This window comes from Cnephaeus nilssonii (assembly GCF_951640355.1).
Source record: "Cnephaeus nilssonii genome assembly, chromosome: 8".
NCBI lineage: Eukaryota > Metazoa > Chordata > Mammalia > Chiroptera > Vespertilionidae > Cnephaeus > Cnephaeus nilssonii.
This window is the reverse complement of record NC_137079.1, coordinates 24,584,252-24,600,907: the sequence shown is the minus strand read 5'-3', so window position 1 is coordinate 24,600,907 and position 16,656 is coordinate 24,584,252. Positions and strand designations below refer to the sequence as shown.

Genomic DNA, 16,656 nt, shown 5'->3' with positions numbered 1-16,656 from the left:
AGTACATTTATAAATTGCTTTTCCATATACTCAAATCCAAAATACACAGAAGTGTGTTTTATAATTGCTAACGCATATATACTGACTAAAGAAAACCTTCTAACTAATATGACTATGTTTTCCTTTAAATCCCTGGTAATTTATATAATAGTTGCTACAAAGTGCTTCTCTGCTAATTGTTGTATCTGGGTCATTTTGATATTGGTATCTAGTGATTTATTTGCATCTTGACTATGTCACATTTTAATTTTTTATATGCCTAGGATTTTTTATTTTATAATAAATACTATGAATAATATACAATGAAACTTTGTGTTATTTTTATGCATTTCAGACGGCTGTAGAATTTTGATATGGAAGGGATTGAACATAGCTAGACTCATAAATAATATCTCTCTATGAGCAGCAGCTGAAAATAGTATTCTTTATCTTTAAGATGCACTTTAATAATTCCCTGGAGTGTTCATTGTACATGCTTAGTTCAGTGGTCAGAAAGGATTTAGGGTGAAGTTCATATACACATCTTAGCGCTCAGTTCCTTTTAATTTTCAGTCACCAAATTGATATTAGGCTCATCTTCTAATTCTGCCTTTTGATTTTTCCAGCTAAGAAGATTTAGTATTTTTTTGTGGATTTTTTTTTAAAGCCACAATCCAAAATGTCTCATATGGAGTTTCCATTCTTATGGCTCAATTATCACATTCAATTCATCCCTCTGTTGTTATATTCCAAAGCTTTCAGTGTGTGTGTGTATGTGTGTGTGTGTGTGTGTGTGTGTGTGTGTGTGTGTGTGTGTGTGTTAGATTAGAATTCTAACCTAACTCGAACCAACTTCAACCTACTTCTTAACTGTATAAATGATTCTTAAGTTAAGTTCTGTGTTAATACCTTCCAGCTAAAAACCACAAGGAACCCACCTGCAATTGAACAAGTTTAGTTTCTTATAGCTTCCAGTCAGTGAGACTTTACACTATGGGAAACTGTGAAACATCTTAGCTCCAGAGTTTTAGAGACTTATTATAGGACTTGAGCTTGTGTTAAAGTAATTTTCAGTAGGGTTTCAGGAAGTGGATCAATGCTCTGAATTGGATGTTTTCAGGAAGTGAAAGTAATTCTGTGATTGGATATCTTAATCATATGTGAAGAAGGAGGACTAGAGAGTGAAGCTAAAGCTGTAATCTATATACATATAAGCCTAAGCGACCATCCAACCATCCAACCGGTAGCTAGGATGCACAATGACCACCAGAGGGCAGATGCTTCAACCAGTAGCTATGACATACACTGACCACCAGGGGGAAGACACGCAACACTGCAGCTGCCGAGCTTAGTGACTTGGCAGCGGCAGTTCTCAGGTGATGCACCTGAAACCAGAGAGGAGGGAGCCCGATTCCAGGTTGTGTCACCCGAGAATCGCCCTCTCGCAAGCCGGGACCCCTTGGGGGATGTTGGAGAGCCAGTTTTGGCCCTATCCCCACAGGCCAGGCCAAGACACCACACTGGTGTATGAATCCATGCACTGGGCCTCTAGTTGGTAATACAACAATAGTCACTCATATTGGCTGGATGAGAGGGATGTTTGGTAATTTTGTTGCTTGGATAATATTTATTTTTTGTCTTCCTATGTTCAGAGATGATTTATGGTGTGGACTTTTTCTTTCTTGATCTACATAGTCACTGAATGGTTTTACCTAAAGTTGATATTCTTATACTGGCCTGTGTTTAACAGGTACATACCGTGGTCTAGCAATGAGTGCAACTTAGCTTGTATCAATTTCAAGGCCTTGCTGTAATATCAGACCTTCACTTGAATGTCAGGGGCTACTTTTCTCTCTTAAATTTTCCTCTTTTGCAAAAAAGGCAAAAAATCAGGTCATAGAAAATTGGTACTCCCACCCTGAAAAGCTGTTCTAACGTATCTATATTTTACTATTGCTAAGATTTTATGCTGAGTAGAACGTTATTTAGAGAACATGGTATATAGTTGGGCTGGGATTAGTCTCTCTAGAGCAGGAGAATTTGTTGACTCCACTGAAGTAGAAATGGATGTATGGTAGACTTTATGACCTCAAACAGAACTCATGGACCAAATAAAAATTTTATGGTATAACATGTGCCACAAGCAGATATGGACAGTAATCCATTATACATAATTTTGATGATATCCATTTTGTTAAAATACTGCAAATACTTTAAATAATGGACATAGGATAGCTCCACAGTATATAATTTGTTTACTTTGTTTATTAATGTCACTTTGACCCGATGGGGCAGGACTGGGTGAGACAGGCCAGACAGGCCCTGGAGGTAACCTCCCACAGTGCAGTCCCTCCCTGGCTGCCTGTACCTGGGGCAGTGCCATGGCTCAAAGGGCATCTGCAGTCACCTCAGCTCAGCAGTAAACCAGATTTGGGTGACAGTGCCCCAGAAACAACATAACCCATGGCCGAAGGTGAAATCGCCTTTTTTTAATTTAAATTTTTTATTGTTGAAAATATTACATATATCTCCTTTTCCCCCATTGACCTCTCCCTGCCTGCACCCACCCCACAGCACCTTACTGTCTGTGTCCATTGGTTATGCTAATATGCATGCGTACAAGCCCTTTGGTTGATCTCTTATGCTCCAGATCCCTCAGCCTCCCCGGCCTTCCCTCTGAGGTTTGACAGTTCGTTAGGTGCTTCTCTTTCTCTGGATTCATTTTTGTTCATCAGTTTATGTTGTTCATTATATTCCACAAATGAGTGAGATCATGTGATATTATCTTTCTCTGACTGGCTTATTTCACTTAGCATATTGCTTTTCATGTCCATCCATGCTGTTGCAAATGGTAAGAGTTCTTTCTTTTATACAGCAATGTAGTATTCCGTTGTGTAGATGTACCACAGTTTTCTAATCCACTCATCTGCTCATGGGCACTTAGGCTGTTTCCAAATCTTAGCTATGTTGAATTGTGCTGCTATGAATATAGGGGTGCATATATTATTTCTGATAGGTGTTTCTGATTTCTTGGGTTATATTCCTAGAAGTGGGATTACTGGGTCAAAAGGGAGTACTATTTTTAATTTTTTGAGGAAATGCCATACTGTTTTTCACAGTGGCTGCACCACTCTGCATTCCCACCAGCAATGCATGAGGGTTCCTTTTTCTCTACATTCTTACCAGCACTTGTCATTTGTTGATTTGTTAAAGATAGCCATTCTGACAGATGTAAGATGGTAGGTACCTCATTGTCATTTTAATTTGCATCTCTTGGATCATTAGTGACTCTGAGCATGTTATTATATGTCTCTTGGCCTTCTGTATGTCCTCTTTCAAAAAGTGTCTATTTAGGTCCTTTGCCCATTTTTTTATTGGATTGTGTATTTCCTTTTGTTAAATTGTATGAGTTCCCTATAAATATTGGAGATTATTAATGCTTTTTCTTATTTTCTGGTAACTTGCATAATTTTTGTGCTTCACAGTGCTATCATTATGATGTATTTTAGTGATTACATGTTAATATTTATTACATAAAATATTTCAAAGTTTTTACCCATAATGGTGAGAGTAGGTATTATGTTTAAAAAACTGAAAAGGATAAACGTTGCTAATTTTTTAAGATAGAATAAACTGGAAATTGATTATGTCTAAGAATCAAAAAAGTAAAATAATCATTACAAAAATTATCAGGTTATCTAGGAAGCAGTTCATCATTACTAAAATGTTCCATTATTATCAATGCAGGTAAAACCCTCATTTTTTCCGTGTTTCACAATTAATTGCATATAATTGTTTTTCAAAACTTCAGTGCTTTATTTAAATATTTTTGCTTTAGAAATGATATTCTAATATTTATTTGTGTTTAAAACTAATGATTTTTATTTATTTGTAAATTATAGTGACGTGATGTGTGGAAAATTAATATGTAAACACGAAAGTGAAAATATACTTGAAATTTCGCAAGCCATTGTTATTTATGCTAATGTAAATGGAAATATCTGTGTCTCATTGGAATATAAACATGACCATACTGATAGCTACAAGATGTGGGTGAAAGATGGAACTATTTGTGGTACAAATAAGGTATGTAAGCTTTTAGTCTCAAATGACTTTCTAATTTATACTCTATTTTTACATGCATGATTAGTATTTTCCTTATAATTTAAATACATATTCAATTTCAAAAATAAGAAAATATAAAAATTTTAAATAAGAAAAAAACTAAAAAAGAAAAAATACATAATCTGTTTTCATGCATATATGATATCACCATGAATATTTTATTGCCTCTTTTCTTGAAATTTTTTTGCAATCACTGATCTGAGAACCACATTGTTCATTCACTTTATTTTGTTAAATTATAATACACAGAGTATTTCTAATGTTATGACCTATCTTATGATATAATTACTTTAAAATAACTGTTAAGTAATATATTACCATTTTAGTGATAAGAATAATCCTACATAATAAAGAGGGAATATGCTAATTGACTGTCATGGCCTCACAAGATGGCAGTGCCCAGTCCCCTCAGCCCCACTGGGGGCCTTGGGTCCTCCTGCACCTCCCACTGACTGGGGTGCAGGCAAGCAGGACCAGCTGAGGTGAAGGCAAGCCTTAGGTGGTGGCTTCCCAGCTACCCAGGGCTGACCCAAGGTGCAGACAAGCCTCTGATGGTGGCTGCCCAGTCAGCCAGGGCCAACCCGAGGCTCAGGTAACCAGGGCCGGCTGTGGCTCACGCTGCTAACAGTGGCAGCAGCAGAAGTGTGATGGGAGCATTGCCTTCCCCTGATCACCGGGTTGCCTCCTGCCCCTGGGGGCTTCCGGATTGTGAAAGGGAGCAAGCCGGGCTGAGGGACCAACCCCTCCAGTGCATGTATTTTCATGTACCGGGCCTCTAGTCTATAATAATCTATAATAATATACTAATTAGACCAGATGTCCTTCTGGACATCCTTCCGGATGACCTTCTAGACAAAGCTGGGGCTGCAGGGGAAGCCCGGGTTCCAGGTGCCTGCTAGCGGCTGGAGAGAAGCTGGTGCCAGCAGCCGGGGGACAGAAGGCCTACTCTTGCACGAATTTTGTGCATCAGGCCTCCAGCATAGAATGAATAGAGTAAAGCAAAAATTAATAGAAGGTACATAAATGAGGTGTAACTACTCTTTCTACTTTTATGAACATTCTATCCATTCTCTCTCTCTCTCTCTCTGAGAATGTAATATAATCTACAGACATTGTATATACATTCTTTTAGGACATCAATATATAACATACTTATGTACCTATACTAACTGCATATTTTTTACAAGAACATCCCATTCTATTATTTAATTTTATTATTCAACTAGAGGCCCAGTGCATAAAATTAATGCATGGGAGGAGGGTCCCCTCAGCCCAGCCTGCACCCCCTCCAATCTGGGACCTCTGGGGATGTCCGACTGCTGTTTAGGCTGGGGATTGGGCCTAAACCAGCAGTCGGGCATCCCTCTCACAATCCTGGACTGCTGGCTCCTAATCGCTCACCTGCCTGTCTGCCTGGTTGCCCCTAACTGCCCTGCCCCCGCTGGCCTGATTGCCCCGCACTGCCTCTGTGAGCCAGTCTGATTGCCCCTAACTGTGCTCTGCTGCCGACCAGGTTGCCTCCAACTGCCCCCTCCCTGTTTGCCTGGTCGCTCCTAACTGCCCCCCCCCCTGCCAGCCTGGTTTCCAATTACTGCCCCCCCTGCTGGCCTGGTCACCCCAACTGCCCCTCTCTGCCAGCCTGGTTGCCCCTAACTGCCCCCCAAAGCAACCTAGTTGCCCCACACTTCCCCCCCCCCCCCGCCAGTCTAATCGCCCCCAACTGCACCACCCTGCTGGCCTAGTCTCCCCTAACTGAGCCCCTACTGGCCTGGTCACCCCAAACTGCCCCCCTGCCAGCCTGGCTGCCTCCAACTGGCCCCCCTGCTGGCCCGGTCATCCTACATAGCCTGCTCTTCAGTTTGGTCACTCCTCAATAACCCCCCTGCCAGCCTGGTCACCCTACACAGCCTGCTGTTCAGTCGTTTGGTAGTCCCTCACTAGGCCCACTGCCAACCTGGTTGTAGACAGCCATCTTGTGAGGGCATGAGGGTTAATTTGCATATTACCTCTTTATTATATAGCATAGTACATATGGATATGTATCACAATTTCTGACTTCCTAAATTTTTGCTCTATGAAATACATGTCAGTAATCCTCTCTAATAAAATGGTAATATGCAAATTAACCATCACTCCGCTACATAAGCCACACCCACCACCCAAGCCACGCCCACCAGCCAATCAGGGCGAGTATGCAAATTAACCCCAATCCAAGATGGCTACAGCCACAGAGAGCAAGGTTTCCCAGGTAACAGAGTAAGCCAAGCTTTCCATAGCCGTTGCAGGCCTAAGCCTCCACTCAAGCTACAAAGTTTCAGTTATAGAAGGTAAAGAAATTCAAACAAATGGCGGCAGAATGGAGCTTGAGAGAGCAGGCCAGGGTTGCCGGCAGCAACAGGGGAAGCAAAGCTTTCCACACACCCTGGCCAGGCTCACCCGCTTAAGGCTACAAAGTTTCAATTGTAGAAGGTGAATTAACTGCCACAGAAAATGGCTGCCGCCCCAGAGGGAGCAGCAGGCTTGGCTCCGCTCCAGGCTACAAAGTTTCAATTGTAGAAGGAAAATAAATCCCAGATACCAGGGCCTCTGCTTGGGTTGCCAGGGGGCGTGGCCGGCCTGCAAACCACCACAGGCCCCTCGCTCAGGCCACCCCATGCCCTAAGGGAACCCCACCCTGATCCGGGACACCCTTCAGGGCAAACCAGCTGGCCCCCACGCCTGTACCAGGCCTCTATCTTATCTAATAAAAGAGTAATATGCAGATTGATCATCACTGCAACACACAATATAGCTGCCCCCATGTGGTCAAAGACCCTGCCCCCATGTGGACACAAGATATCCACCACAAGATGGCCATCAGGAGAGGGCAGTTGGGAGGCACCCGGCCTGCAAGGGAGGGCAGTTGAGAGGGACCAAACCTACAAGGGAGGGCAGTTGGAGGTGATCAACCCTGCAGGAGAGGGCAGTTAGGGGTGACCAGGCTGGCAGAGGAGAGAAGCTGGGGGCAAACAGGCTGGCAGGGAGCAGTTAAGCATCAACCAGGCTGGCAGCGGAGTGGTTAGGGGGTGATCAGGCTGGCAGGCAGAAGCGGTTATGGACAATCAGGAAGGCAGGGAGGCAAGCAGTTGGGAGCCAGCAGTCCTGGATTGTGAGAGGGATGTCCGGCTGCCCGTTTAGGGCCGATCCTGGTGGGATCGGGCCTAAACGGGCAGTCAGACATCCCTCCAGGAGTCCCAGATTGGAGAGGGTACAGGCTGGGCTGAGGGACAACCCCCCGCCGTGCACGAATTTCGTGCAGTGGGCTTCTAGTGTATATATAAATAAATACACAACAAAGCTGGTTTAAATTATTCTCAAATCTAAATTTTAAGTTACAAATTTTCTCTCATCTAATAAGAAGTATAATGCATTAAATTACTTGATGAAGAACAGAGGGAAAGGCAAAATATAATTGACTCAGGAGCAGAATATTTATTTTGGAAATGAGGAGTAAAAATTTATGTTTTGGTTGTAACCAGGAATAAATGAAATCTTAATATTTTTCACATTTTAATTGTAAATCATTATAAATGTATACATGTTTATAATATATTCTTTTCACCTGATCTTATGGAAATACTAGAGACTCCATGCATGAATTCGTGCACAGGTGGGATCCATCCAGCCTGCCCCAATGGGGTTCAGTCAGGGATGGGCCAGCCGGGGTGTCTAATCCTGGAAGCTATAGCTTTCTCCCAGCTAGATCCAATTATACTTTAAGGATGGCCAAAAGAAAACCCACAACAGAACTCTTTTGCATTTCACATGCCATGAGATGAAGTTGTTTATGTGTTGTTTGCAAATGTATATCAAGATGGATGATGGCCCTTTAATGATTTTTACATTCTTCCTGGGGCACTACCCTCAGTTTCCCAATATGATCTTCATGTCTGTTTATTTAAAAGTTTTTCTGTTTTTGAATGTGCCTACCCTTCACTGTTGCTCCTGGCAGCCTGTGGGTCCTCTTCGCTGCCCCATTTAAAGAGAGATTGAAAGCTCATCTAATCTGCAAGGCACCGAAATTTCACAAAATCTCCACCCAGCCTCTCTATGTTCCTCTGCAAAGGGCTGCCATTCTGTTAATGCTTAGGTTGCCTTTTTGGCTAACTTGGAAGGTCTCCTGGGGCTGTGGGCCATGGGGGGAGAATTCCAAACCTTGGCTGCAGTATTAGCAGAGCCCTTTGGAGACTCTGGTTGGGGTCAGAAGGGATTGATAATTATTTTCTTGTGCTTAAACTAAATGTACATGCACCAGGAAGCCAAGCAGTGATATAGAGATTCTGGGGGCCGCTGATTGGGGTAGGGACCAGTCAGGGGGAGGGGCCATGGGTGGTTGGTGGCTGGCCCCACCCCCAATCGGGATGTTGGGGGCTGATCAGGGGCTGGGTCGGCCTGGGGTGGGGGGGCAATTGGGGCCTGGATCAGGCTGGTTGGCTGCCACAGTGCGCATCATAGCCACTGGTCGTTCTGGTTGTTCCACAGTAATGGTCACTGGGCTTTTATATATATAGATTTGTCATACATAATAAAATCTTATTACAACATAACTTTACTAATATTAATTTTAAAAATTAGGAATAAAATTTTAAATGAAGAATTGTCTTCCCAAATTCTCACATAAAATTCAGGCATTTAAAAAACTTTGTAATAACTTTCTCTCTGTGTGACTTTTTTGATTTCCCACATTTATGAATGTTTTAAATGTCATATTATTCCAAATAGTCTCATGCAAGCATTTCTTTGGGGCCTTAGATGATCTATTGTATGTCTTCACCCATAATCTCTTGCCCCAGGTGTCTGCAAAGTCTTAGTCTTCCTGAGCTGTGTCCACTGCTTCTCTCCATTTGAGATTTAAATTAGGTAAATGAGACAAGTCCTCAGGAACTTCTCAGATGTAATATTGAAAATATGGTCTCTTATGCTCCCTTCAGTTTAGGGAGGGAATTGGGAACTCAGCTTCTTCAGCCCAAAACTGTGCATGCCAAAGGAACGACACAAGGGTGAACAAAAATGCCACAAAGGTTTCTACCTTTTTGGCTTTCTCTTGGTTGGGATTTGCTTGGTTGCTTTAAATCTTAGACTGCTTCCAAAGTTCCTATAGGTTTCCTTCCTTCCTTCCTTCCTTCCTTCCTTCCTTCCTTCCTTCCTTCCTTCCTTCCTTCCTTCCTCCCTCCCTCCCTCCCTCCCTCCTTCCCTACCTTCCTTCCTTTCTTTCTTCCTCCCTCCCTCCCTCCCTCCCTCCCTCCCTCCCTCCCTCCCTCCCTTCCTTTCTTTCTTCCTCCTTTTTAAAAAATATTTCCAAGGGAGAATAGGACTTGGGACTTCCCAGTGCACTATTTTACTCTCCAGATTTTTTTTTTTCAAGATTAGGTAAAACCTGCTCATAGGGTAAACATTATTATTTAAATTCTATATGTCTGGTCACTGATGGCCACTGGAATAATGCTGGCTTCAGTATTTGATTCTTTTGAGAAATCACATAGTCTCGCATTTTCGGAGCTTAAAAATAACTTTTACTTTATCTCCAGTAACAAACATATGTTTATTTTAAAAGAATATATATACCTTTTTTGTTTGTGTTACTCATCATTTTAGGCACTCCATACAAGAAGGTTTCTACAGAAACCTACTATGCCTAAGTGACAAGAATAAGAAGATGCATTATATTTCTTGTCTCATAAAAAATGTAAAAAAGATATGTTTAAGAGAGTTTAATGAAGAACCATTATTTTCATTATATTATTCTTATGTGGAGATAAATAACTTTTGCAGTTTTGTAGATTCCTACTTTGGATGGTGTTTCTCCCTAGCCTTCCTACATGGTGCAACAGAAGTAAACAGGCTAAATCAGAAAAAAATAATTTCATTGCACTGAAACAATATCAACTTTCTAGTGTGGCTCAAAGAATTTGTTTAACAATTCTGAGAATTAGGTTTATCTTCTTCTGGACAACAGCTCTGATAATTATATATCTAATTTATCTGCCTAAGTTCTAGATAGGTGTTAAGGGATCATTCTAACAGAACAGATATGTTTTTAACTACAGGAACACTAGTCTCTATCCAGAACTTTTAGACTACTTCCACAACCACTCAAAATAACCTGACTATACTTGTCATCAGTATATTTCTTTCTAAGTCTTAGAGTTATGTGTTGCTATAATTATCAGACACTATCAATAATGTATTCCCCATGCTCAGTAATGTTTAGCAAAATCTATGTGAGCAGATTCTATTCACTCTCTGACCTTAAAAATTAGTACATATGGTCATACATATTTCAAGAGAAAAGAATCCCAAATAAATATTTCCAATATTATTTAGAAAACTTTTATAAAAATAATATTTTCAATTATGTGTTATTTGGTTTATTATCAGTTACCCTAAGGCTTTCTATGAGTGCAATAAACATTATTTTTAATTTTTAAAGCATAGTATTACTTAATATTGTAAGTTGAAAGAAGTCTTAAAAAATATTGTAAACTTTTGAACTTTATGCTCAGCTTTCCTTATCTCAATTAATTGTACCACAACCAAAAGAGTTAGACAAGCTAGAAACCTTGTTGTCATTGACCCATCTCTCTTTCCATCATATTTATCACTAAATTTAGGTGGATTAAACTTTTTAACTATATCTCAAATACAACTACTGGTTTCCATCTAAACCAATATCACTCAATTTCACTCTATGGTTATTTTTCTGGACTAAATGTCATTCTACTATATCTCTCTACATTTTCTTTTGCCTTACCATCTTCTTTTCCAAAACCTACTTTTATTGGCTTCCCATTTTCAATTAAATCTCTAAATAAAACCAATTGCTTAAAGGTAATAGGCCAACTTTCTGATTGAGATCAGAGGGTCCTACACAAACCTGTCATAAGAACTTCAGTCACATCATGCTTAGGGATTTTTTTTTTTGGTCTGTGTTTGTGTTTCTATATCTTTTACTGTAATATGAACAATAGGATTTTGTATGTGTGTGTGTGTTTTCAGGGCAAAGCACATTGTAGAACTCAAACATTAATCAATCATTCAATGGCTATTTTCTGTCTAACAGCTACATTGCCCTTAATATTTTTCAAAGGTTCCATACTATTTCCAATGTAGGATCATTTTAAATATTATTTATTTTTCTACAAGTACCTGTCTTTCATTTCTATGCTTGATTAATTTCTGTTCAATGTTAGTGCTCCATAATATTTTACTGTTCTCATATATTAGTAAATTCCCTGTACTTATTTTTAATGTAACTATTTTTTCATTATACTAGTTAACACATGTTAATCTTTGATTTTATTTATTTCACGTCTGTACCTTCCATCCCAGGAAAAGCAGGGAAAATGTTTTTAATGTTTTGTTTACTCTCAGATAATCAGAGTCTTATCTAGTGATAAAAACATAGTAGCACTATAAATTACCTACTGTTAGTATATAATATTTATTCTTAAACCAATATATCTTAATTAGATGACAAATCCAGATGACATTTCAGCTAACTTACTTTGGCTTATTTCCTTTTTAGATATGCAAGCAACAGAAGTGTATAGATAATGACTTGGGTTATGACTGTACTGCACAAAAATGCAACAATCACGGTGTAAGTATCAGTACTATGACACACAAGAATAGAGATCATTGAAAGTGATCCTAGGAAATCAAACACACAGCTACACACACACACACACACACACACACACACACACACACACACACACACACACACATTCATTCATGTACTCATAAACCAGATAATAAAATTGGTCTTATCTAACTTAAGTATTATTTTAAAATTCTACTTGTACACAAATAATTTGAACTACTTATATTATAAAGTGACATTTTTTCTGTTTTCAGGTATGCAATAATAAAAAAAACTGCCACTGTAACCCCAGCTATTTACCTCCAAATTGCCAAGATGAAAAAGAATCATTTCCTGGTGGGAGTATTGACAGTGGCAATTTTCCAGTTGCACGGTCCCAAGGCCTTAATCGTGGTAAGTATTAATAGCAAATTGAAAATACAATTAAAACACATCTTAACTTATTAAAGTAAAGAAATAAATACTGTTTTGTCTAGCAATTTATATTTAGATTATGTTTGAACATCAAATAGTAAATCATATATAGCTATATTTTTTTCTTATTGATAAAGGTATTACATATGTGTCCTTATACCCCCATTGCTCCCCAACCCTCCTACTCGTGCCCTCACCCCCCTGGTGTCTGTGTCCATTGGTTAGGCTATATATAATGTATGCATGCAAGTCCATTGGTTGATCTCTCCCCCTAACCCCACCTCCCCCTACCTTCCCTCTAAGGTTTGATGATCTATTTAACTTACGTTTTACTTACAGAGAGTAATGTAATAGAACATAGTTAATATATATTGTAGATGAGGTATGTCAGGGCCAAGGCAGGAAAATCAGTTTAGTCCTTTTATACAGAAGGAATTTAATATAAGGCATCAGGTAAGACATAATGGCAGAGATAAAAACCAATCAGAGAATGGTGAAGCAAACCAGAGATTAACAACAGCAGAAATCAATCACTTCTTGGGCCTACTAGAACAATAAAAGGAGGTGGCATTTCTGGAACCTGAATCTGAGCCATGTGGCATGACATATAACTTTGGTCAAATCTATATATTAGTATGTAAACCACAAGGAGAGGTACTGTCCAGCATGAGGTAGAGATATGGAGCATTCACAGCCATTATTAGTGATGTAGGAGAGGAAATGGGATAAATACCATGGGTAGTTCACTCTTCTGATACTCTAAATTGTATCTAGTGACTTCCATTGGATAAATCTAACTAGAAGATAAAAAGTCAATAAACTGGGTGAATGTAGTATCCTATAATTGTTTTTGTTCACTGCAGGAATAGATCTTGGAGCAAGCCCGCATATCCAGGGATGCATAGGGCCAGACTTTATATAAAAACCTAAATTTGCATATAATTAAAGCAGGTTTTTTTCAGATTTTGTGCCAGAGGTAGTTCTTAACATTTCCACATTCATTTCTTTGTTTAAGACCATATATGTAATAGATTACTAAATTATAACATTTACGCATTATCGAGCTATTTCCATTTTAGTAGCAACAATCAACAGGTAGCAGCTTTGTTTAAATCAATTGAAATCAATTGCTTCTGTTCGTGCACACACATGCCATTTCCCCAATGAGCAGAGGAGACTACTCCTTTGCTAGAATCTAGGTTGAGCTTAGTAATATGATTAATCAATAAAATGTTCAGAAGTGAGATTCTAGGACTTCCATAGTCTTCCTAAAGATTCTGACTGGGTCTTTCAGAATACAAATTCTTGGTTCTCTTTCTTGGACCACTTGTTCTATTGAAACCCATTTGCTCTGTATGAAATTTGATTACATTGAGGCACAAAACCACAACTACACATCTAAGCCCTTCCCAAATTCATGACCCACACAATGATCAATTTTAAATGAATGTTTTAAGTTACTAAATTTGTAGTTGCTCACACAGCTCCATCTATCATCTATCTATCTATCTATCTATCTATCTATCTATCTATCTATCTATCTATCTAGCATCTAGCATCATCTATCACATCTATATATCTATCTTTCTCATATATAAATGAAAATAATTTGATACCAGAAGGTGTACTTATATAACAAGTATCTAAATATGTGTGGCAATAGCTTTGGCACTGGATGATGTGTGGTAGAAAGAACTGTAGGAAACTGTTCAAAACTATTAGTAAACTAGAGGCCCGGCGAATGAAATTCATGCACAGGGGGGTGTCCCTCAGCCCAGCCTGCACCATCTCTAATCTGAGACCCCTCAAGGGATGCCCAACTGCCCATTTAGGCCCAATCCCATTGGGCATCCCTCTCACAATCCAGGACTTCTGGCTCCCAACTGCTCGCCTGCCTGCCTGCCTGATTGCCCCTAACTACTTCTGCCTGCCAGCCTGATCACCCCCTAACCACTCCTCTGCTAGCCTGATTGATGCCAAATGCTCCCCTGCTGGCCCAATTGCCCCTAACTGCCCTCCCCTGCTGACCTGGTCACCCCTAACTGCCCTCCCCTGCTGGCTTGGTTGCCCCTAATTGTCCTCCCCTGCTAGCCTGGTTGCCCCCTACTGCCTCCTCTGCTGGCCTGGTCACCTCTAAATGCCCTTCTTTGCCAGCCTGGTCCCCCACAACTGCCCTCCCTTGCAGGCCTGGTCAGTCTCAACTGCCCTCCCCTACCATCCCGGTCATCCCTAACTGCCCTCACCTGCTGGCCTGGTCGCCCCCAACTACCCTCTCCTGCAGGTCTGGTTCCCTCTCAACTGCCCTCCTCTGAAGGTCTGGCCCCCCCAACTGCCCTCCCCTGCAGGCCTGGTCTTCCCCAACTGCTCTCCACTGCAGGCCTGGGTCCCCCCCAACTGCCCTCCCCTGTAGGCCTGGCCCCCCCAAGTGTTCTCCCCTACAGGCCTGGTCGCTTTCAACTGCCCTCCCTTGCAGGCCTGGTCCCTCCCAAATGCCCTCCCCTGCTGGCCTGATCACCCAAAATTGCTCTCCCCTGCTGGCCATCTTCTGGCGGCCATCTTTTGTTCACATGGAGGCGGCCATCTAAAAGTTTATTCTAATAGTTATATTGAAATACAAACATGTCTTTGCTATATTCCTCATAATTACTTTTAAATCACTGATGTTTTCTTTCCTAGATAGACTCTATGTTGAGAATGTTTATCCTTCCAAACCTTCGAGATGGCCATTTTTCCTACTCATTCCTTTTTGTGTTATTCTCTGTATAATGATAGTAACCCTGGTAAAAGTTTATTTCCAAAGAAAGAAATGGAAAACTGAGGACTATACAAGCGATGAGTATATTGATTTTATATATAAGATTTATTATTTTTATAATTTGTTAATATCCATAGTAACTTATTAATTAATAACATTATGATAATGTTACAAGTAATAATTCAGATTTAATTTTATCTTTATATGGAAACTTAATACTTCCTAATATATTAAGGATTAATATAATGAACATAATTTTTTTAAATGTCAAAAATTTTAATCTTATAACAACTTGGACTCTGTTAGGGGTAAAATTAAGTCAAGATTACTTCTAATAAATGTTTGTTTACCTCTTTTTATTATTTCATCTTAATTATTAACTATGTATTAACCATTACTACTTTATTTTTTATATTTATATATTTCAAAGAATTTTGCATGCACTGTTTTATTAAAAGGTAACAGAGAAATCCAAGAGAGTAGTTAGTGAAATAAGTCAGTCAGAGAAAAATGAATACCATATAATTTCACTAATATGTGAAATCTAAAGAACAAAATAAATAAATAATAAAAATTGAAAGAGACTCATAAAGAGAACAGACTGATGGTTTCCAGAGGGATGTAGGTTGGGGGCTAGGTGAAAAAGGTGAAGAGATTAAGAAGTACAATTGGTAGATACAAAATAGTCATGGGAATGTAAAGTATAGCATGGAAAAATAGCCAATACTATTGTAATAACTATGTATGGTGCCAGGTGGGTACTGGGAATATTGTAGGGAACACTGTAAAATATATGATGGTCTAACTGCTATGCCATATACCTGAAACTAATACAAAATAATATTGGAAGTAAGCTGCAATTGAAAAAAAATTAAATAAATAAAAGAAACAGGGCAGAAGATAAATGTCAAAAAAGTTTAAAGTTATTTAGCTAATAGTGTTATAAATATAAAAATTATCTAAGTTCATTTTCAGGTAAACTTATATTACTGTGGGTTTTTTTTCTCATGTTAGTCTTAATTACTGGTGAAAGATTATTTCAGTGATAAAGCAGTTTCAAATAGTGGCTGCTCCTAGATCTCAGAAAGGAATTTAAAATTGTTTCAGTATAGACATATAGTGCACAGTTTTGTACTGTAATTTTCAAAGAAAATATAATTTTAAGTGATTATATTTGTTTTTAAATGTACAGGGAACTTGAAAGTGAGAGTGAACCCAAGAGTAGCCTGGAAAATAGAGAATCCATAATATCATAGTGAGTATCAAATATTTGAAGGATGAGATGAAGAGACAGATAAAATTTAATGTATTAGATAAATATAAATATAAATAATACAAATATATATTAAATGGTGATAGTCATATAGATGCATATAATGACAAATTGGAGAATATTTTTCAATGGTATAAGCTACATCATGGATTAGTAAACATAAATGCTATGCAATTCATCATTTAAAATTTTTTGCAGTGTTTTAACAATTTTTCAAATGATTTAATTATTTAGCATTTATGTATTCAAATATTGGTTAAAATAAATTACATTATAGAACTCTATAATGAGGTTACCCTTATGCTATTTGTTGAATTAACCATCATTTTTAATTTTATTGGGCATACAGATGACTTTTTCCCCTTTATTTTTTCAGAGTAATTATCTTCAATGGACAGGAAAAATGAAAAAGAAAAAGTACATGTATTGTCTGATTGCCTCAGATTCAAAACCTGCATATTATTGTTT

The 16,656-nt window shown here is 39.0% G+C and overlaps 1 protein-coding gene across 1 annotated transcript in view; it reads left to right on the top strand.

Moving 5' to 3' along the window:
- Nucleotides 1–16,171, top strand: part of LOC307104495 (disintegrin and metalloproteinase domain-containing protein 2-like) — a gene marked incomplete at both ends in the record, with an annotated part of 59,698 nt that extends 43,527 nt beyond the window's left edge. Inside the window, 5 exons of the mRNA XM_079779381.1 lie at nt 3,882–4,065; nt 11,669–11,743; nt 12,001–12,139; nt 14,837–14,996; nt 16,108–16,171. Coding sequence (XP_079635507.1) covers nt 3,882–4,065; nt 11,669–11,743; nt 12,001–12,139; nt 14,837–14,996; nt 16,108–16,171 — 622 coding nt within the window. The remainder of the gene's footprint in view (nt 1–3,881; nt 4,066–11,668; nt 11,744–12,000; nt 12,140–14,836; nt 14,997–16,107) is intronic.
- Between the last annotated feature and the right edge of the window lie 485 nt (nt 16,172–16,656).